Here is a 21334-nt window from a genome sequence, read left to right on the forward strand (position 1 = left end):
ATATTGCAAACAAATGTAACAGGGTTCTGTCCGAGTAGACTGGTTTCTCCAGTGGGTACAGAAATCATTAGCAGAGTAGCATTACTTATTGCTGATCGCAACAAATTAAAGTCAAAGTGAGAGCAACAAAATTCTACAAATCTACACTACTGGGTAGAGTTAAGTTTTTCAAGGTAGCTATATGTCCATGAATGTGTAGCTACCGGGTACGTAAGGCATAGCTACATCGTGCCACTTTTTGTAACTGAAGCGAGTCCCACTTTGGTAGCCTATTCTATCTTTCTTTAAGATGAAATGAAGTCGTACAAACGTATCGCACCTTTGCTATAAAAACGACACAATTCAAATACATTTATCAAAATATACTTTATGTTAAACTCCTTTACGGTCGTAATTTGTAAACCACGTTTCCTAAGTTATGTTACTTTTGTAACGAAGGTGCGGTATGAGTTCCGAAATTCTTTCTTTCGAAGACACAAACTCTTTTCGCTTATGATGAAATATTTTGAGAATTTAAAAAATCCATTCAAAAAAATAATTAGAAATAACTTCTTTCTATAGCACATTTCACATCGTTGTTTCATGGACTGACAAAGATATTCAAAAATTTCTAATACATTGCAAATTTGTCACATTTAATAATAATACGGTTTTTGAGTGTTTTTACAATACTAGTAACTCGAGATTACTGTAATAACAATTACACTACTCTGTGGTTTAGAAAAGGAGGACGAATTGCGTGATCTGCAAGTTTGCCTGACCCAAACTCCGTTCGATTTTTATTTGTGGGGACGTTTAACAGTTTCAGCTTATGTTAATAATATTATCAACTATCTGAAAACGCTCAAAAAACAGATTGTTACAGCATCTGACAAAATTTGCAATACACTAAAAATTTTTTAATGATTTTGAAAGACCATAAAACTCGATATAAAATCACATTGTTGTAGAAGGAAATCATTTTCAGCAATTTTTTTAAGGAGAAAAATTTGGTAACCCGAAAATTCCAAAAATTCCGGAATTTGGTATATAAGTAGTGTAGGTCTCACTTTACGGAGGCAAAACCAACCACCAAAGTTTTTACAGTTTTTAATTCTTTGAGTGTAACTTTGTAATGATAGGAGATACGACAAAACTTTCAATGGACAAATTGTTCAGTCTTTTATGCTCTATCACCCTACTACAAAAAATGGTCCTCGTTGTGCAATTTTTGAAATAAATAATTTTTTTAATTTTTTGTAATAAATTTTATTGTATGGAATAGATATACTGGCTAATAAAAACATAGCCGGATGCTTACAATGGTAATTAATTATTTATGACAAATACGCAAAGAAAAAAATTTTTTTATTTCATATTTCGTTAGATCGTTCAAAATCAAAACTTTTGTGTATTTAATAATTGTCTCTATTATTTACGGTTATGTAAAAAAATATAAACATTTCTTTATTTAATTGCACGACGAAGATCATTTTTTTGCAATGAGGTGATAAAGCATAAAAGACTGAATAACTTTTCCATGGAAAGTTTTGTCCTATCTCTTACCATTACAGAGGTATATTCAAAAAACTGAAAAATGTAAAAACTTTGGGAGTTGATTTTACTCCCTTAAAGTGAATATTAGTACCAACAAAAACTCGTGTTGTGTTATTAGGGGCTACACTACTTGTGTATCAAGTTTCAGGATTTTTTAAATTTTCGGGTTGCCAAGCTTCCTTTGCAAGTAAGTTTTAAACACTCCTAAAATATTCCATCATTTATGACTTTTAAGTTTTCGAATATGGTTTGTCTTTTCTTTTCATTATTAGGAAGAGTAGAATACGTTACCATATGGACAAACCAACTAGTTTGATGTCACACTGTATAATATTATATAGGTACATAATAATGATCAATAACTGTACATATATAATAAAAACAATGACCACTAATAATAATAGTGAGATAAATATGCTCTCTAAAGGCACATACATACATATATGTACCTTTGTTTTTGCCAAAGACCAGCATAATGGAAAATAGAAAATGGAAAAATAATTAGAAAAAATGAGATGTACAATAATGAGAAAGTCTTGCAAGCTCTATTTCTTAGAATTTCAAAGGATAAAGTATGTTTTGATTTTAATTAGGATGCTAATATGCAGTATACAGTACATTCAGACTCCTAATGATCGATGTGGATAAGCGATGGCAATGAAAAAAACAAGTTTGAAATCTTGAATAGTCCCTTCAATGAATGGGAGATTAGTGTCTTTTCAATCCGTTGGATATTAAATTAATTAAGCAATTATACCGTCTATGCAGTCTGAAGGAGAACTAGTGTTTATACATTCTACTGGACCAACGATTAGCCCCCCTCGTGCAGATGTTTCCCTTTGGCCAATCACCCTCCATCAACGCGTTCCAGTAGAGATATCGATCTGTGTAGCTATCACACTCGATCGAAACATTACCGAAAGATTTTCTTCACGTTGTCGAGCTTTTCATTCCGGTGAGATCGCACGTATGCCATAGGATCGATAACGTCAATTTGGCTTCGATCTCATGTTCTAGCATCTTCTATTAACCGTTAGCAGGCTCGCGGCATTGCTGTTTGTTTATTTTAAGTCCCAGGCGTATCTTGTTTCGGAACCAGACCCAGCTGACCGCAACTCGGCATCATTTTCTTGTTTTATTCGCTTGCGTTACGCACGCGAGTTAGTATTGATGCAAATTAATAGAGAAAAATCAAGAGAAGGTCATATGCCGAGCAAAACGTGTTAAGAACGTTCGGCAATTTGAAATGGCTCGAGGACGCAAGCTTTCTGCAAACGCAGCTCGTTCCTTCCTCTGGTTGAAGAGTACCCACTTTCTGCAAAAGCAACTGCCAGGCTCCTGGGAATTTTTCTCGTCCTTTCTCTTTTTAAACCAGTTCCATGCATAGCTTTTGATCTTGCTAGTAAAAGATTCTTTGCAAAATCCTAATCGAAGAGGTACGCGCATCTGAGCATCGCGACATCTCGCGTTGTACTGCTCCTGAATCGAAATCCCTGAACTACCCCCTATATTGAAAGGAAACCAACATCCTACACTTTGTTGTAGTTCAATTTTCCTACTCTTCGGCTTGTCCATTGTATAGAGGTGATACAGAGTTACACAGGGTGTAAGAAGTATTCCAAATAGAGGTGACAATATCTCAGTTTAAGTGATTACTGCGTTGCAGAGACAGAATTGCTTCGCTATAATTAACTTTGATCGATGACACGTTGCAAGACAAGCCAAGTGGATAGGAACAAGTAGAATTGTTCCACCTTGATCTGAGAACTCGCGTACATTACCTGTTTTGAGATAGTATCCTAAAAAATCTTTTGAAAGTGTGTATGATGCAACGATGAAGTGGATCCCAAGGTTTCTAGACGTCAGTCGACGACGTTAGCACTGTCAATAGTAGCACGAGAACACGCACTTGGAGGGATTGTTGACGACGCGATCAAAGAAGTTGGCATCGAAACGCGGGATCAGCGGCGATCGCGCACTTGATCGTTTCGAAACCGAGTCGACGCGTCGCATCGCGGGCGAAACGTAGTCCGTTCGAATTCCGGAAGCGTGGCGCATTAGCCGTCCGAGCGATCGGACAGGATTCGAGGGTAGTGCGTAATCGCGGCTGGAGGAAATCAGTTTGACGTCAAGATAGGACAGAGGGAACGATTGTGACGCATGGTTTCCAACGGTATGGGACTTCGGACACGACTGATCGAGTGACCGAGGGGGTAGCATTGTAAGAATACCCCTCCTCGTGCGCTTGTATAGAATTACGTGTGTGCCCGCTCATCGCGCATAGAGCAGCTCTCCGTCCCCTTGGCTCGAGCAAAAGGGAGAGAACCGAAGGGACGAAGAGTGGCTCTCCGTTCTCTCTTCCCCTCTCTTCGCGCCCCTCCTGCGCCCCCCATGCGCCTCTCCTTTCACCGTACCCACCCTTGGCTCTGCCATGCTTCTCTGTGTACCCCTACCCTCCTTTCTTGGTTCCCCACGACACCATACCATACCACGCCACACAACATTACGCGCGTCTCTCTTTCTCGTGCCTGCGTGAATCATACATATCGATTTTCTTTCGTTTAGTACGTCGTTCGTTCAGTAGTTGTTCGCCGCCGTCGCCGCCACCGCGATCCCCTCTTGTGTCAGAAAGCCCGGGGGCCGAGCGGACGCGAACCCCTTTCTGAAAACGCATAACACGCATAGCTGGCGGGCGAGTGCGCCCGCCACCGTTGCGGCTCACGCCACCCGGTACCCAATTCTTTCCTTCATAATTTCTATATCCTGTCTCCGTTGAACAGTTTCCATGTCCATGACCCACATGTGAGCTACGACGAGTAGAATGCGACACGTCAAAGTGGACATATATGGTACACTGATACCGTTTTCGGTATGAAACTAGTATGGGAAGGCATGTATGCAAATAGCTGTGTAGCATCAGGCATTCTTTCCTTTTCATTTTTGTGGTAAGCAAAACGTTTGCAAATGTTTCCTCCGACTAGAATTGAATAAGTGAGTTAAAGAACAGAACAGGTTGATAAACGACATTTTGAAATGTTTGATCCTTACGCGTACTTCTCGGCATTTCGTACATCTGGACCCCAGAGCCAAAATGTACGTATTATGTCCACTTGTTTTTGTGTAACATAATGCACTTTAGCTCTGGGATGTAGGTATAGATTTGTGATTGTTTGAACATGGCTAATTTTGGAGTTGTGTTGTTCTTTAATTTATCGATTTAATTTTGGAGTTACTCTCCGCCTAAATGGTTAAGGCGAAAGGTGTAAAGCTTCACCCCTTAGGAACATCGAAATTATGAGGTACTGAATATGCCATCTTTTGGAAATTTCAGTACTAAGTCGGAAGTTTAATTTGTGGTGTTTCACAAATAGTTCAAAGTACTCGTTGTTTAGTTTCTTATGTATTCTAATAGTTATAATAAATTTCTTAAGAGGAAGAATATAGCAAACGTGAGTGACAATTAAGCCGCTCATTTGTCAAATCGAGTACTTCAAAGAACAAAAATATTTATATTTATTTTAAATATCAAAAATTAAGCATCAATTACATGCTTAAGCAGTGAAATTTTTAGACATTCGAAAAACGGAGTTAACTATTTTGTGAAAAGTGGAGTTAATTATCGACTAATTGAGATGTAAACTAAGATCAATAACTAGACCAATGAGTTACACGAATTAATTTTTACTTCAATTTACACTCGTAAGAATTTGATTTACATTTGAAATCGAACTAATTGAAATCGAAAAATGGATTTGTCTCTCCCTTCCCTACACAAGGTGATTACAGCCTTTAGAAAACTCCCCTTTTTTTGCTTAAGCAAAATGTCCCCGTATGCCGCGAAACAACGATGAGACGATGCTCTTGAACTCGGTAAAAGGCTCCCTCTTTTTTCTAATGTTCCATAAGCCCCCCCTTGCCCTCTAATCTCGCTTCGCCACTCTCCTTTCAGCCCAGCCTGGTAATAAACTCTTTGTTTTTGTTCGCTCCTTTTTTGTCACGTACTCCTCTGTTTTCGTTGCTTTTTAATAGGGCCACCGGTTAATCTGACCAATTCGAGGCAATTATCGTGTGTTAAACTTCTTTTTTGCCACAGTTTGTTTTTAGGATACTCGCTGCTTTTCAGTTTGGGAACCTGAGTTCAGTGATTTTTTATCGTGGAACACTGACTCTATAGAAATGTATTTTATGATACTAAAAAGTCAATTGAACAACTATTAATTAAGTCATTAATAGTCATAACAACCATTAATTAATTAACTAAATTAGAGTACTTTTTCCATACTCTAATTTTTGTAAAATAGAATTTGTATTTCTATGACTTGGGAGGAGTGTACAAATGTTAGTATAGGGATAAAATTAAAGGAAAGTACTAGAAGAGGTTTAAACTTCAGATTTAAAAACAAGTTTTTTAATATGTGTTCTTTAAAACGTGATAGATATGGCGCTTTAACATGATAGAAATAATTTTATGTACAATCGTACACGACATTTACAACAATTTTACATGATCGATAAAACAAGATAAATTAATTTTCAAAAAACTTAAATAGTCCTTGACATTTCAGATTTCTTGAATCTGTCTTATTTCTCGAATAAATAAATAAAGACGCTACGTGAATGGCACAAACATTCGAACGATAAATTAAGTATAGCTTAAGTGTAGCGAAGATAATTTATACTAGATAATCAATCTCAAACCGTCACGTCCTTATTTGCATTGGTCTGTTCTAGTATGTGTAAAAAGGAGATTGCCTTGAGAAAGTGAAGTACATCTTAAAATGCAAATGGAATGCATTAGTTTCTTAATATGTGTCCCTACGAGGTAATCGCGAGATAATCATAAAGTTTATTCCTATATAATACCGAGAAAAGGATCGCCTCCTTAACACGAATTCGATTAATAATCATGTAATTTGGCCACTGGATTACTGCGTTTACATATTAACAAATGTGTACATAGAAATATCGCCGAGATAGTGCGAAAGCTTTTAACTTTCATTTTGTTCCCAGTTAAAGAATGCTTCCATCGCAACCGGAGCTTAGCATGTTTGGAGTAATTTATATGTCAATCTTACGGGCTCAAAGCGAACACTTAGGTAGTCGAGAGTGCATTTGTGCAATCTCCCTAACCAAGTTTTCAATACTTGAGCATTGAGAACATATAATAGTATTTTAAATAGGTCTTTCGTATTTTACAATATTTGCCGACATAAATTAACGTGCATTTTAACTAGCTAATCATTACAAATTCCTTTAGTTGATAAGAGAATCCGTACGTACTTTTTGTTTCAAAATTGAATAGAACATTAGCCACACATCTTCTTTGGCGTTAAATTAAGTCTTTTGTATGTGCTTGCTCTGCACTCTGGGTGAAACAGCATACAATTTGCGAAAAATTTCTACTAAATTGTTCTGAGGGAATAGAGTTTCTATTATCCCTTCTAAAAGGACGTACAACAGTCTTCTATTCAATACGGGTTGCTGAAACAGTTCGAATACTCTCAACAGACCTTGTCTGGTAGTTTCGCTACCTATGATATGTTTTAATTCATCTGACAGGCAAGAAAGCAATGCAACTTTAGCCGCCACTCTAGTTCTGTTCTTTATCTCCATATCACGCGGTGGTTTTTTTTCAGCTTTAATACCATTGGGCCAAAAGCTATTTCTGTAAGGCAACGTATTCGTTTAATAACTAATGACACAGGTATTGGTTGTTGCATAAAGACAGCTTATACTTACTTGAACATTTTTAGATAGCCAGCAACTTTCGCTGGACTGGTTAGTAACGACACATATTCCACTATTCTTCTATTAACTATATCCCCAAACATTGTACGAATAATTTGCCTCAGTAATGTAATGATCCGTCGCCTTAACCACTGATTTCGAACTTTTAAGTCGAAAATTTCATCCATCAATAATAACATTATTCGCAATGGTATATTATCATCGGTCTTAAAAAGTAGGAAACTTAATGTAGCAATTCTTCCCTTACAATAAAAAGAAAATAAATACGTACCTCTACGTCCAAACCAGCACCAACTTTAGTGTTCTCGTAAAAAGTATTAGACTTTTTCGGATTGCCAAACAATTTGCTTATATTGTCCATAACACCGTCTACGGTATTTAACATGTTATCTGGCATAGTTTTGACCGCTTGTGTCACAGTCTTCATAGAAGTCTTCAAGGGATTCATCAAAGTGTATATCTGTATTAAAACAAATATAAAAAGCCTTACAAAATCTTCTTATATCATTATTATGCATAGTGAGGGGAATAGAAGTATCAGAAATAGTATCAAAACTTAAGATATGTACAAATATTAGGAACTTATGAACTTTGTTTAAATATTATTAGAGTAAGTAGTTCCTCTTTGTTTTTTAAAATTTGTTTAAATATATCATGCATTTGTTTCAATACAATCAATACATTTAGAATTATTCATGAGAGGTTTGGCCCCATCACTAATCATCAATGATATTTACCGTCCTTGATATTTGACCACCTGTAACACCTTTATCATAATCTCCCTGTTCCAAGAAATTCAACAGCAAATTTTGTAGTCCCATGTGACCATCTACCACGGCTGGCTTTGTTAATTGATATAACCACGCATTTAACATTAACATTCTTCTTTCTAAAACAGTTCGCTCCATATTATGGAATGCTTTCTTTGCTGGGAAAGGTATCTTTGCCAAATCGTAATACTTCTCCTTTATCTTTTGATGTAAATCATAAAAGTCGGAATATCTTCTGTAAATATGCCATTTCTCTTGATAACCTGAATCGTAGTTCTTTGTCACAGCCACTGCATAGATGCCGTATGTTTTCCCGCGATCGTTCACGATACCAGTTTCTATAATCTTAGCAGTGATTTCGAATCGACCTTGTTGTAACTTTTTAATCGCGTTTTGATCATACGTATTCTCATCCAGTTTAACGAACTGTTCTGCGTTCGATTCTAAATAAAAAGGATCTTTGCCTACGGTGATATGGTCAGTATCCATACTAGCGGCTTTTCTCATGCATTTCAGTGCCCTAATATTTAGTTCTGAGTCAATCTCGTCAATTGATTTCGTTTCATTTGGCTCAGTTATGCTCGTCAAACTGGTTGAGGAGCTTGATTTAAATTTACTATCTTTTAATTCAGTTCCCTTCGTTTCCTCTGATTTATAAACTTCGGACATCTCGTCTAGAGTCTCAAGTTCGTTGTTTGTACTTGATAAACTAATGCTGTCTAAAGACTTTGAGTCTTCTTCCGAGCCTGGTTCCTTTAACAGATCCAATTCGGCGAGTAATTTCACGTATGCGATCGATCTTTTGAAACCAGGAAGAAATCGATCTTCGTTCTGCAATTTTTCGTAGCAACAGGCTCGAAGGTCATCGAACCAAATTTCTTTTACCGATTCGGTTTTTATTCTATTTAACAAAGTTTTCACTAAAATATCATCCAATTGCAATTTCGGTGACGCTTTATCACTGAGGTATTGTTGATAAATCTTTATAGCTGCTTCTTTTAAATTCTCTAGATCATTATTTTTACGTTTGCTACTGGTGATACTAGAACTTGCCTGAGTCACATGTAACTTGTGCAATTCTATGTCGGATATTTGTTGTTCCGCTGATACCCTCCATCCATATATGTTCAAATAAAAGTACAAGTACGATTCCGCATTTATAGAAGTCATGTAGTCGATAAAGTAACTGAGCGCAATGTTATTTTTTAGTAATTCGTCCAGTGGTAAGTTCACTAATTTTTGGCCTGGCATCAATAACCTATGCCAGTCAGGTTGAGCACCGATTCCATCAGTCTCAGTTTCTAAACCCTCTTGCATTCCAATGATTCTCGTCTCTAAAATTTTCTTAACATAAAGTAAACTGTTTAGCTGCTGCTTTACAGACAAATCGTCCTCTCTGCCTGAATCCTTAGAACGTAAATGAGCTATTTCTTTACAAACTATATTCTTTGTCGCTGTTAATTCATCTAAACTATCTGTGATTCTGATTACTGTCAAGAACACGTCGCTCGGTAAACCAGATTCCTTAGTGCACTAAAACAAATTTTCAGCGTAACATTTCAGATTTGATATACATACATAATTTTATATACGCGAACTTTAATGCCGGGTTTACACCGTTATTGGCGAACAGCTCGCGAACTATGTGCATCAGTAGTGTAGACATTTTTACGAATAACGAGCTCCTCAACAAATAGCAAACACTGTTCGCTCGGGAAGCGATACAAACAAATTAATGATCTTGACTTTCAGGGGTGAATCTACACCTCTGGATCGGAACAATTTTTCCTGATCAAATGGTTCGTTTGTGGCATATAGTTCCTTTCAAACATTTTCTCTATTAAACGGCCTGAATATGATTACGTAAGAAAAAAAATATTAATTTTCAATATTATAAATAATTTTGCAGACAGGTTTCTTTACAAATGTCTACTGATCCAGAGGTGTAAATTCACCCCTGAAAGCCACAATCATTAATTTTTTTACACCCTATAAATCAAAGGGCCTGTTTCCGACCTCGCAGCCTACAACTGTTCGAAAGCAGTTCGTAAGCTATTCAAGAACTTCAATGTGGACACGCTGCTGTTTTCATTCGTAAACTGCTTGCGAGCTGCTCTTGAAGTGTTCGTGAACAGTTCTTTGCAGTGTGCACCCGGCATAACTTTCTACTTACCAGCCATATACACGCCTGATTAATATAATCAGGATCAGAAAATAAATCCAACAATGGTCGAATTATCACGTTTACTAACAACTCCCTTAGTATAAATCTTACAGTCAGACAATCAAAGTCTCCCTTTGGTAGTACCAAGTACAACAGAATCTCTGATATTTCACCTAAAAATTCAAGTTCCTGCGTGGTATTGGTGCACACCAAATCTCTGCATATCAAGTTATTTTCCATCTGCACCTCTAAGTCGAAAAATATTTTTTCCAACGAGTCTTCTTCTTTTTCCTCATTGTTATCGATAGGTTCAATAAGAGACGATAAATTAGGGATATAAAATTTCGATTGAGAATACCATGATACATCGGTTTCGCTTTTATTTCGCCTGTGAGTGGGCGTTTTTTTGGGGGTACCACTCGACGTGCTTGAACTCGCACTACCTTTTTCAGGTTTTTTCGATCGGAGTTGTTTCGTTCTCGCTCTCGCTTGACGATATAGTCGTACGTGGGATGCTGCATCATCGACGAGACGTGTCGTCAAATAAGGTATCCAGTCTACAGCTTTCACTCTGTAGCAGAAATAATCTTTCATAAGTACACAAACATTTAATATTACCGTGTTATATGGTAGTACCTACCGATTTGCAATATTTATAGCTATTTTCTGAGCAGTATCCCTTACAGAATATATGAACTCTTCATCATCTGTAATAATGCTATACCATGGTTCCACATAATCTCTGATAACAAAATCTAATATCTCCTATATAAAGAAGTTGTAAATTGCTAAGTTACTTTTAATTATGATATACATTAAGATACATAAAACTAGTGTAATTTTTAAATTGAGTATGTACTTGCAGGGACTCGTCAATAATACGGCTACCAGTGATTCTTCTATCTAAAGTAAAGATTAATTTCTGCTTGGACAACTCTAGGATATACTGTAAAAATAATATAAATAAAGTTAGACAGGGACAGCTAATAGGAAGCAATTTTTATGTAATATTAAAAGTAAATGATCACCTGCCGCAACTTTTCAGTCTTCTTGTTTAAGTCTTCCCTTTCAGATTTAATGGCATCATCAAGATTTGTGCCATAAGTTCTATATACACATGTGATTGTTCTATAATAAAATATTCATAAGTATATGTATCAACAAAATATACAATAATTTTTATAGCTGAATTGTACCCTAAAATTAAGGCGATGAAGCAAATAAACAGCTTTACAATTGCTCCAATTCCAACAAGATACACAAACAGAGTCGTTGCAACTCCAAGAAGTCCATATAATGGAACATTCATCTGCAAAAGATCCAATACTTTGAAACGAAATTGCTGACAGAGAATACATTCATATAAGATACAAAAGTCACAATACAACTTCTACTAGATAATCAAAGAAAAATATATATATTACTGGAAAGTTCCTATTCAGTGGTCTTTATCACTGCACTGTCTGTACTACATTCGCCTACGTTATCGCAAAACTCGATTCTTAATACGTCGAAATCGTCGCAATACGTCGAAACGATATCTTGATTAATAAATATTTTAGTATTGTATTGGAAGATCTAATTGAGGAATAACTGTTACGTTGACATACAGATTAGACATCGTGAGTTTACATTCCAAGTAAATAAAATATAATGATATGAAATAACATAGGGTAAAAGGATCGCAAAATCAATCGAAAAGAGAAATAACAAATATTGAACGGTAATTTTGTATACGGTGTGTGCGTACTCAGAGATATTTGCGCACATCGACAAACACAAAAAACGATGTGCGATTAGTGCGATACGTATGCTGTCTGCTACACTGCATCAGGTTTGATGTCATTCGGAGCATAGTATATACATCATTCTATGTACCCACCTTTGGATTCTTGGATAAACAGCTGCACATGTAGCTACGCACATATTGTGGATCTGATACGATTCGCTGCGCGAACTAGTCAGCTAACCAACAACAATTTATTTACATGTTTATTACAGAAGAACAGTAATCCAGTAAATACGTCGGACGACATATCTGTTAATTCTACGTGCAGCTGGTAGAGGCGCTTTCAGGCAACATTGCGAATTTAATGCTCAGCACATAGCTACGTTCGATTTCTCTCTCTTTCTCTTTTTCTTTCTTGCGTATAAGAACTTCAGGAATGAAGTGAGGCAAAAATAACGTAGAAAGTGTGATGTCACATGTGGGCAAAAGATGATTCAAAATGGTTGACACGGCATTCACTTACATTATAAATTATTAAAAATGGTATAAATATGCTCTATTCAAGGTTGCAAGGAAATACGCTACAATATATAGGCAACAAATTAGTTTACGATAAAAATAAAATGCGCAGCCGGCTGACTAAAATTATTTTATCTTATAATTTACAATTAGAAATAAATAATTTTCCTCCAAACATTTGTGGACTATTCATATTTTTAATACTTATTCAAGCTAAAATAACTTTTAAGAAAATAATTAATCAGGCACCTTTTACAGAATATTATCGCTATCTCAATATCGAATTTAAATAAGTTTTGCAAAATTATAATCTCCAAAATATATTATAATGAGCCCTATTTAAAATTGTAAAAGTAAAGTAAAAATTAATGACTAAAATATATACCTATAAAAAATATTATCTTGTATATTTTAAAAAGGATATATGTATATGTACATTTATTTATTTATATTTATTATTTATTTATATTATATTCTTACAAAAATTAACAACATAGTCAAGTCGAAGATTAAAATAGTTTTACATGCTTGAAACATTGGTATATATATCGTTCTTTTGAAACTGCATAGGTAGTATGTATATGTATATATGTGTTGGTAGAGCAATAGAACGATTGTGAAAAAGTATCGAAGCCGTAAAAACAGTACAGGAACGAAACAGTGTTACGGGGATGAAAAGATTCAGGAACTAATTTTGTTGAACGTAAAGTAAATGTAAGGAAAGTGTACGATTGGAAGTCATATGAACGAAACTTCTTTATTGTTTTTGGTGATTATTAGATGGTAAGATAACATTGTTGAAGATTTTAAACACGACTTTACTATATTGGCGCTATTTTAAAAAAATTAAAAACAGTTTCGGATAACTAAAAACAATAACGGAAGCAAAACTGCGGACAAAAATTGGTAGGATACTTAGGAACATTTTGCAGTTGCGTAATAGCTTTGAAGAGAGAGAAGAAGATTGATAAATTCGCTACAACAAGTAAAGAATATAGGTAAAGAACGCGTCTTAGTAGGAGACGTAAAAGCATATAGACTATGTGAACAAAAGACTAAATAATTAGTTGTAAAGAAAATAGATGTAATATTCCTAGAAAATAAGAAAATATTTATATAAGAAAATGAAATTGTGTACATTAAATTAGTTGAATTTAGAAATAAATGACAAAAGAACCAGAGATACTAAAAAAATGTGATAGAAGAGGAGAAAAAAGAGGTTCAAATGAATGATAAAAAAGAACATCCTATTACTCACAAAACAAGAAAGAAATGCAACATAGAGTTAGGATTACTTTATATAGAGTGTAAGGAATCGTTCTGTAATTTGTTCTATTCTTTTCCAGGCTCTCTTTTTTCTGCGTTTCCGATTGTATTATATATGTCACGTGCTGTGCCAGAAAAATGGAACACTAAATAAACTATTTTGAAGCATTTTAAATACAATCCGTTAATTTTATTTAAATTAAAATAAATTTATTTAAGAAGTGTATGCCTAGCCATATTTTTATTTTCAAATTTTTTGTAACACATTCTAGATTGTAGTTTTGTTAATACGCAATCTAAATAGTACATATTTTTTTATAATTTCGTTAATTATGACAGTTTTCAACATGAGTAAAGGAAATGGTTTTGAATTTTTAATTGTCTTTCATTAAGAAATTACGATTGTAATTTGAAATCCAATGTTACGGGAAGTTATTGTATATATAATCTTGATAAAGAAATTCCAAATATAGTTAGTTATTAGATTACATTTTGCATAACTGTAGTATGAACACGTAGAACCATTGAAATAGTTTGAATTAAACTTGGCAACGGATCGAACATGGTGGCCAATCTAACACCGTCACTGACGGCGTTATTAGAAATAACCAGTTTTGCCTGAAAATGGCGGCGACCAATTAAAAAGTGAAAGTGGACAATTTATAACTTAAAATTGAATGATTATATTTCGTAAAGCAAGAAGTATGAAAACGCGTCTGATCAGACTGATTAACTGGGTCCAAGTGTTATAAAAAAAATGGCTTTTTCAAATAAAAACAAACATCTTGTTGACTTTTCCAAAGAACTTAGTTACTAAAAACCAATGAGAATATTACTTAATAATTAATAAATTCCTATTGGTTGTCATTGACGCCATCGTTTATCGATCTTTTATCTTACGAGTACATTATATCTTGACAATGAGTCTATTTTCTTAGAGAGAGAGGAAAAAAATGAAGTTTTTATGTTTAATAAAATGTTTCTTTATTAATTTATTTATTTATTTATGAATTAATAAATATTAATTTATTAATATTAATATTAATAATTAATAAATATTAATTTATTAATTCATCACCTGAAATATCCTAATGAAAATCTTTTAAACTAAATTCAAATCTATAAATTTATATTAACTTCACCCTTAACTCCTTTCACTATTACATTCACGATTCAGTTTAAACTTCGCGCCACCTGAGGTTACCATACTCGTTGTTACACACAGTCCGGACTCTTCATTGAGGTACTCTAGCCCAACTTAGCCTCTTCGCCACCTAGTGTTTATCCTGTGACTCTGCATCTTCTTTTGCATCTCTAACACGTGTTTTGTAAATGATGTGGATTAGTAGTATGTTTTAAATAAAACATTATAAAATTTATAATAAAATGGGTATAATGAAACAAGAAGCACACCGACCTGGGACGTTTAAACAAACGAATAAACCACACAAGACTGGCAGGCATCGTAGCAAAGGTTCAATAAGCAGCGAGGTTAAAGGTAAACTTTATAATAACAGTGTGACATTTATTTTTGTAGTGAAGTTGCAGTTTATTAACATTAAGTTCTTGATTTTTTTAATATATAGGAAAAGTTGGAGTTAAGGTTCTGTCGAAACGTGCACGTAAAAATCTTGGAAAAGAAGCACGGAGACATCAGTCTTCTCAAATTAGAAAGAACAAAAGAGAAGAAATATTAGAACAAAAGAGAAGTTTAGGTGGATCACATGCTGCACCTCTTCTTATCAGTATTATCCCATTACAAGAGGATTTGGATACACAAAATGTACTCTCAATGATAATGAAAGCAGATGAGACTGCAATTGTGACTAATAGTCCATGTGGTACAATACACATAAGGTATAGTGTTTTAATTTTGAATTATAATAATTAGTGGTTTTAAATCATCTATGAATTAAACATGTAAATCATCTATTACTAAATTGTTTACAACAGTGTACCCAGATTTAAGCAACGATTTTCCATTATTGTACCACCAGTTGGCAACATATTTGCTACTTTGGATGCAGCAAAGGTAGCCACAACTGTTCTTTTTATTGTTTCTGCAGTAAATCAATGTAGCAATAGTCCAAAACACAATATTCTTGATCAGTGGGGTGAAGAAGTCATCACATCTTGTGTTGCTCAAGGGTTATCTATACCAGTTGTAGCCCTTACAAATCTTGAAAATCTTCATTTAAAGGTATTCTGATATTTACTAGTAACCATAATTTTTATTGTTCTACATGATTTTAATTACAGAAACGTCAAGAGTATAAGAATCGTGTGCAATCTGCAATCTCCAAATGGCTTCCAGAGGAAAAAATTTTGCAATTAGATACATCTGTTGATGCGTTAAACGTTTTACGACGAGTTGGGTCTCAGAAACAAAGAACTGTATCTTACAGAAATAAAAGACCCTATTTATTGGCAGAAGAAATAAAATATAAAGCTAACGAAGTATGTAATAAAATGCAATTCGTGATAATAAAACTATACGATCCAAAACAAAATTTATTTCTTTTTCATACAGGACTCAACGGATATTGGAACTCTTATAATATCTGGATATCTTAGAGAAGTATCATTGTCGGTAAATGGTTTAATACATGTACCAGGATTTGGAGATTTTCAAATGATTCAAATTGATGCTCCTGAAGATCCATATCCAATAGATAAAAAGGAAAGAAAACATTGTAGTGCAATGGATGATGAGTCATCTATCAGAGTCCTGGAACGTGCAAATTCAAAGAAACAAGTAAGGTTCTGTTTTGAACTAATGTAATAATAATAATTGCACAAATTTGGTTAGTTACAGACATTTTGTGCCCATAGGAATCTCTTGAAAGTGAGAATATACCTGATTCTATGGATGCCGAACAAACTTGGCCTACAGAAGAAGAATTGGCACAGGCAGTAGCTGCTCAAAAAAAGAAAATTGTAAAGAAAGTACCAAAAGGGACTTCTGAATATCAAGCTGCTTGGATTCCTGATGAGGATGGAGGTATTCCTTACTAAAGTTGGTCAATTTTACAAAAACGTACATAGCGTTTATTTATGCAATCTTTTAGAGGAATTGAGCGAATATTCAAACAATGAATCAGATCAAATGTCTGTGGACGAAACGAAATCTCAAGCAAACAGCGAGGTAGAGGCGGAAGAAGACGAAGAAGAATATGAAACAATTACGATATCGGAAGCTGCTTTCGATGAGCAACGGTATGATCAAGACATCGATATAATAGAAGAAAAAGAAGCTATGGAGAAATTAAAACGTACATTTCTTAAGTGCATATAAATTATATATGTTTTTAAATAAATTCTCGATTAATTGTAAATTTCACTTTGTTTAAAATATAGAAGCAAAACTAGATGCACAATTTCCTGATGAGGTAGATACACCTCAAGATATGTTAGCGAAACAAAGATTTCAAAAATATCGTGGATTAGAATCATTCAGGACGAGTCCGTGGGATCCGAAAGAAAATCTTCCTATTGATTATGCTCGGATATTTCAGTTTCAGAATTTTGATCGAACACGTAAACGTATATTTAAAGAATCTCGGGAAATGGAAGGAGCTATGGTATATTTATCAACAAATGATATTATCAAAGATCTATCTAATTATGGTGTGTAAATAAAGAATTATTTGTTACAGCCTGGCTGGTACATCAGGATTCATGTTGCAAATGTCAGACGGAATCTATTCACTGCATTCGGCACATTGGAAAATCGTCCGCTAATCGTATTCGGTTTACTTCCAAACGAACAAAAAATGTCTCTTTTGAATGTAGTATTAAAACATACTAATACTAGTCCGCAACCAGTGAAATCTAAAGAACGATTGATATTTCAATGTGGATTCAGAAGATTTACAGCATGCCCAATATTTAGTCAACACACGAATGGAAATAAGCATAAGGTTCGCAAAAGATCACTAGTTGTATATCAGTTGTATCACTAATGATAAAATTAATTTTTCAGTATGAAAGATACTTTCAACCAGAAAGCACTGTCGTAGCAAGTATGTATGCACCAATTACTTTTCCACCCTGCCCAGTTTTGTGCTACATCGAAAAATTGAACGGATCACTAGTAAGATAACATTGATTTTAGACGTGGCGATTATCATAGATCACTTTCATTTTAAAGTATGTTAAAATATATGATATTTTAACAGGAGTTAATCGCAACCGGTAATGTATTATCTGCAAATCCAGATAGAATAATAGTAAAACGAGTAGTTCTCAGTGGTCATCCTTACAAAGTACATAAACGATCGGCAGTTGTAAGATTCATGTTTTTCCATCGAGAGGATATAAATTGGTTTAAACCAGTTCAGTTACGAACAAAGTATGGTCGTCGAGGCCATATAAAGGAACCATTAGGTATTTATTAACAACTTTTCATGTTTCATTATACAAAGCGGATCGTTTATTGTTTCTATCTGCAGGCACGCATGGCCATATGAAGTGTGTGTTTAACGGTCAACTGAAATCGCAAGACACAATTCTAATGAATTTATATAAACGAGTATTTCCGAAATGGACATACGAACCAATGCTTTTAACCCAGTTGCAACAAGAAGATCAGCGTATGAATGTGGATTAAGATCTATTCATCAACAATATTTAAATGTACATAGAAATGTTTGAAGTCTTTTATGCAATAAAATCCTTTTCGTAAAATCCTGAATTGTCTATCGCATTTAATTTTTGGTTTGCTTCAGCCCCATACTATGTATTAATATCGAGTTATATGCTTTATCATTAAATTTAAAAATTTTCGATATATCGCAGAACATGCCACGTGATTGTATTTCTCGTCCAATTAGCTTTATTCAGAATACATTTTGTGTACTGTTTAAAAGGTGGCATTCATTAAAGAATATTTAGTAACAATTTTTAATAATAAAAAATTTTACTGACAGAGTAGAACGATCTGTTTGACACAAAATGGATTTGGATACTGCTTACATTGGTAATTACTTTAATTTTGCCATACAGATATTCACAAGAAATCATAGACAAAGCATGGAAGAGTGAACCTATACTTCCATTTTGAAACAAATGTTTGCCTTGTATAGAACCTCTACTTGAAGACTGGTTAGAGGGTCTTCAAACAATTATTAAAGAACAAGAGAATCTTGTTAAAGCCAACTGTGAATTTTACATGCCCTTTATAGGTAATTGTTGATATGCTTAATTTAAACAATTTTATTTTAGTAATGTCCTTAATAATGTATAATGCCTCTTTGGTACATATATATTTTTATTAATACCTCATTATATCATTACATATATGTATATGTTTATAATATATTATAGTATATTATGATATATATATTACATGAATGATATATTAATAAAAATATATATATATATCAATATCAAATTATGCTTATAGCTATACCAGCTCCAATTGTCACTGCAATTTTTAAAATAGCAGAATACTTAGATCTTGGACCAGATGCTAGATATATTGCTATTCATTTATATGATAAATTTATGTGCAACTACTTTTGGGAGATATATAATGACCAAACGATAGATCAGAGTGACAGTTTTTGGTCTCAAGTTTGTCAAGAAATATCTGGTCAATCTAAATTATACCTCATGTCATGTCTACAGTTAGCAAGTAAAATGGATTCACATTCCAAAAGCTTAGGAATATCACAGGTACATGTATGATTAGATCACTTTTCAAAATGTATAAATAAAAATAATGTACATCTTTTCTCAATATAGATATTAAGTATTTTACGATGGATAGACAACACGTCACAATATACTCGCAACATAATCTTCTTGTCAGAATTTAAAGTATTTAAAGTGGTAGGGTTCAGAATGCCATTTTGTACTCCATTAAATTGTATAGAAGTGCTTTTAGCTGCAACAGGTCTCAGGAATACACAAAACATAAAATATCTAACTATAAGTTTATTGGATTTAGTTTATTTGCAGGTTTGTACCATTCATAATACATTTTGAACATTAAATTGTTATATAGACGATAAAAATGAAACATGCTTGCAGAGAGAGAAGTTTTACTCGCATTTGCAATATTTAATACAAGGACATATTGCAAAAACTGAACAGGAAAAAAAAAACCTGATGGCTTTAGAATCGAATATATTATTTTTGGCAGCATCCGTTATTCTTTGTGGCACATTTTTTTCATGCATAGACAGAAAAGCAGCAAGACTTATTGCATCAAAATTATCAGAATTGACAGACATAAAAGCCGATGACATTTGGAACACGGCTAATATACTCCTTGTGATGGCAATACAAGAATAAATACACTTTAGCAATATATGCAAATTATTTCACTATTTACTACCACCATTTTTTTATTATACCTAATACAGAATGTCAATTGAATAATTTTAGATAGAATATTTATTAACTGAACAGGTAAAGAGTGCCTATACGATATAAACGTTTGTTAATTATATAATTCTCGTATCCACCGCAAGATGGACATTCACTGAATACTTTCTCGCATGTATTTTCTACACTCTAAACTATATAAGAGCTGTTTCAAAAACAATCACCATCGCTTCTCGGCCTTATGGCTAAGATCAAAGTGTAGTATCTGTTCTTATCAGCTTAATATCTGATACACTCCCCATTGGGGAGTCAGAATATTAATCTGATTTTTGGAAATTGACGGAGCAGTTGGAGCTTGCTCCACCTCTGTCGCGAGTCGGTCTGGCATTGCAGTGCCGCCAGAATTGGCTCAATAAACTATTTCCAAGCATAATTTACAGCCACTACTCACTTTTTTTTAAGCGCTTGTCGAAAAATCAAATTTTTCGCTAACCGCTACACTTTGATCTTTCGCCTATTTTTCCACGCGCCGTGTGCCGAGAAGCGGTAAGTACACCCTGCGTTTAAACCACGCAACTCTTACCACGCAGGAGCAGTGAGGTGCCTACAGGAGTGGAGTGTCCAGTGTGTGTGGGTGCGCAGACGGCAGCGCGGGACCGGTGGGTGAGTACTCCACCGCTACTCCTTTCCCTTGCTGTGCGAGGTCGCTACGCGTCCAGGCACAGCCTTCCTTCCTCTATCCCACTTCTATTTCAAATAGAAGTTTATCCTCTCCAACGTTCTCGTGTTTATGCGAGAACGGTTCCTTCGTCCTTGTCATCGTGCTCCCCCGGCCGTTGAATTAATTTTATTATTTGAAGATTGGACTCGTTAGAGTCCAATTATTTTTACATTATTCATTAGCACCGCGTGGTGCCTTAAATTTGACACATTCGACGGTCGGGGTGCGCGATTGACACCCCCAGTCCCTCTCCTTTGCGGTGGAGTGAACCACCTGTCAGCCCACACGCGCTCTACTTTCTTAAAATAAGTTCATCCGACTCGACTCCTCGGGTGCCCACTGTTCCCTAGACTCGAATTGCCTTCCAAGAGCTCTAGTCCTTTAATATATGTCTACCAGTTCTTAACCATCTACACATCCATCTAGTCGCTGTTTTATTTATATATTTATTTATTTATATACTTATTTATTCAGATTTATCTATTTATTTACTCATTATTTATTTATCTATTTATTTATTTATCTACCTATTGGATTGTTTATTTATTTAT

General features: G+C 34.5%; 3 protein-coding genes, 1 long non-coding RNA gene and 1 other non-coding gene across 8 annotated transcripts; 4 read left to right on the forward strand and 1 right to left on the reverse strand.

Annotated features, from left to right (window-relative positions):
* The first annotated feature begins 4177 nt into the window (after positions 1-4177).
* LOC143180856 (uncharacterized) lies at positions 4178-11303 on the forward strand. Its single transcript, XR_013002195.1, has 3 exons — positions 4178-4481; positions 10671-10766; positions 11084-11303. It is a non-coding gene; the product is annotated as an uncharacterized LOC143180856 (long non-coding RNA).
* LOC143180855 (sorting nexin-13) lies at positions 5931-12707 on the reverse strand. 3 transcript variants are annotated; one of them, XM_076380857.1, is made up of 10 exons: positions 12101-12703; positions 11415-11527; positions 11247-11346; positions 11078-11164; positions 10859-10983; positions 10228-10789; positions 8022-9587; positions 7556-7744; positions 7276-7490; positions 5931-7201 (listed from the first exon to the last, which is right to left on the reverse strand). In XM_076380857.1, exons 1-10 carry the CDS (start codon positions 12128-12130, stop codon positions 6871-6873), a joined length of 3318 nt encoding a protein of 1105 aa, XP_076236972.1. In that variant the 5' UTR covers positions 12131-12703; the 3' UTR covers positions 5931-6870. The 3 variants fall into 3 exon arrangements, with proteins under 3 accessions (XP_076236972.1, XP_076236973.1, XP_076236974.1); XM_076380858.1 differs by having other exon boundaries at positions 11969-12173; XM_076380859.1 differs by lacking the exon at positions 5931-7201 and having other exon boundaries at positions 7282-7426; positions 12101-12707.
* A 2321-nt stretch (positions 12708-15028) lies between these two features.
* Positions 15029-18425, forward strand: Tsr1 (Tsr1 ribosome assembly factor). 2 transcript variants are annotated; one of them, XM_076379949.1, is made up of 12 exons: positions 15029-15230; positions 15319-15589; positions 15686-15932; positions 15992-16189; positions 16263-16487; positions 16565-16733; positions 16801-17004; positions 17090-17313; positions 17389-17652; positions 17715-17825; positions 17911-18118; positions 18184-18425. In XM_076379949.1, exons 1-12 carry the CDS (start codon positions 15119-15121, stop codon positions 18339-18341), a joined length of 2391 nt encoding a protein of 796 aa, XP_076236064.1. In that variant the 5' UTR covers positions 15029-15118; the 3' UTR covers positions 18342-18425. The 2 variants fall into 2 exon arrangements, with proteins under 2 accessions (XP_076236064.1, XP_076236065.1); XM_076379950.1 differs by having other exon boundaries at positions 15030-15230; positions 15686-15764.
* A 239-nt stretch (positions 18426-18664) lies between these two features.
* LOC143180651 (cyclin N-terminal domain-containing protein 1) lies at positions 18665-20041 on the forward strand. Its single transcript, XM_076380531.1, has 5 exons — positions 18665-18710; positions 18817-18915; positions 19137-19408; positions 19478-19693; positions 19766-20041. The coding sequence occupies exons 1-5, from the start codon at positions 18686-18688 to the stop codon at positions 20027-20029; spliced, it is 876 nt and encodes a 291-aa protein (XP_076236646.1). The 5' UTR covers positions 18665-18685; the 3' UTR covers positions 20030-20041.
* A 246-nt stretch (positions 20042-20287) lies between these two features.
* LOC143181293 (U2 spliceosomal RNA) lies at positions 20288-20480 on the forward strand. Its single transcript, XR_013002264.1, has one exon. It is a non-coding gene; the product is annotated as a U2 spliceosomal RNA (small nuclear RNA).
* The last annotated feature ends 854 nt before the right edge of the window (positions 20481-21334 follow it).

This window comes from Calliopsis andreniformis, chromosome 6, assembly GCF_051401765.1.
Source record: "Calliopsis andreniformis isolate RMS-2024a chromosome 6, iyCalAndr_principal, whole genome shotgun sequence".
NCBI classification, from domain to species: domain Eukaryota; kingdom Metazoa; phylum Arthropoda; class Insecta; order Hymenoptera; family Andrenidae; genus Calliopsis; species Calliopsis andreniformis.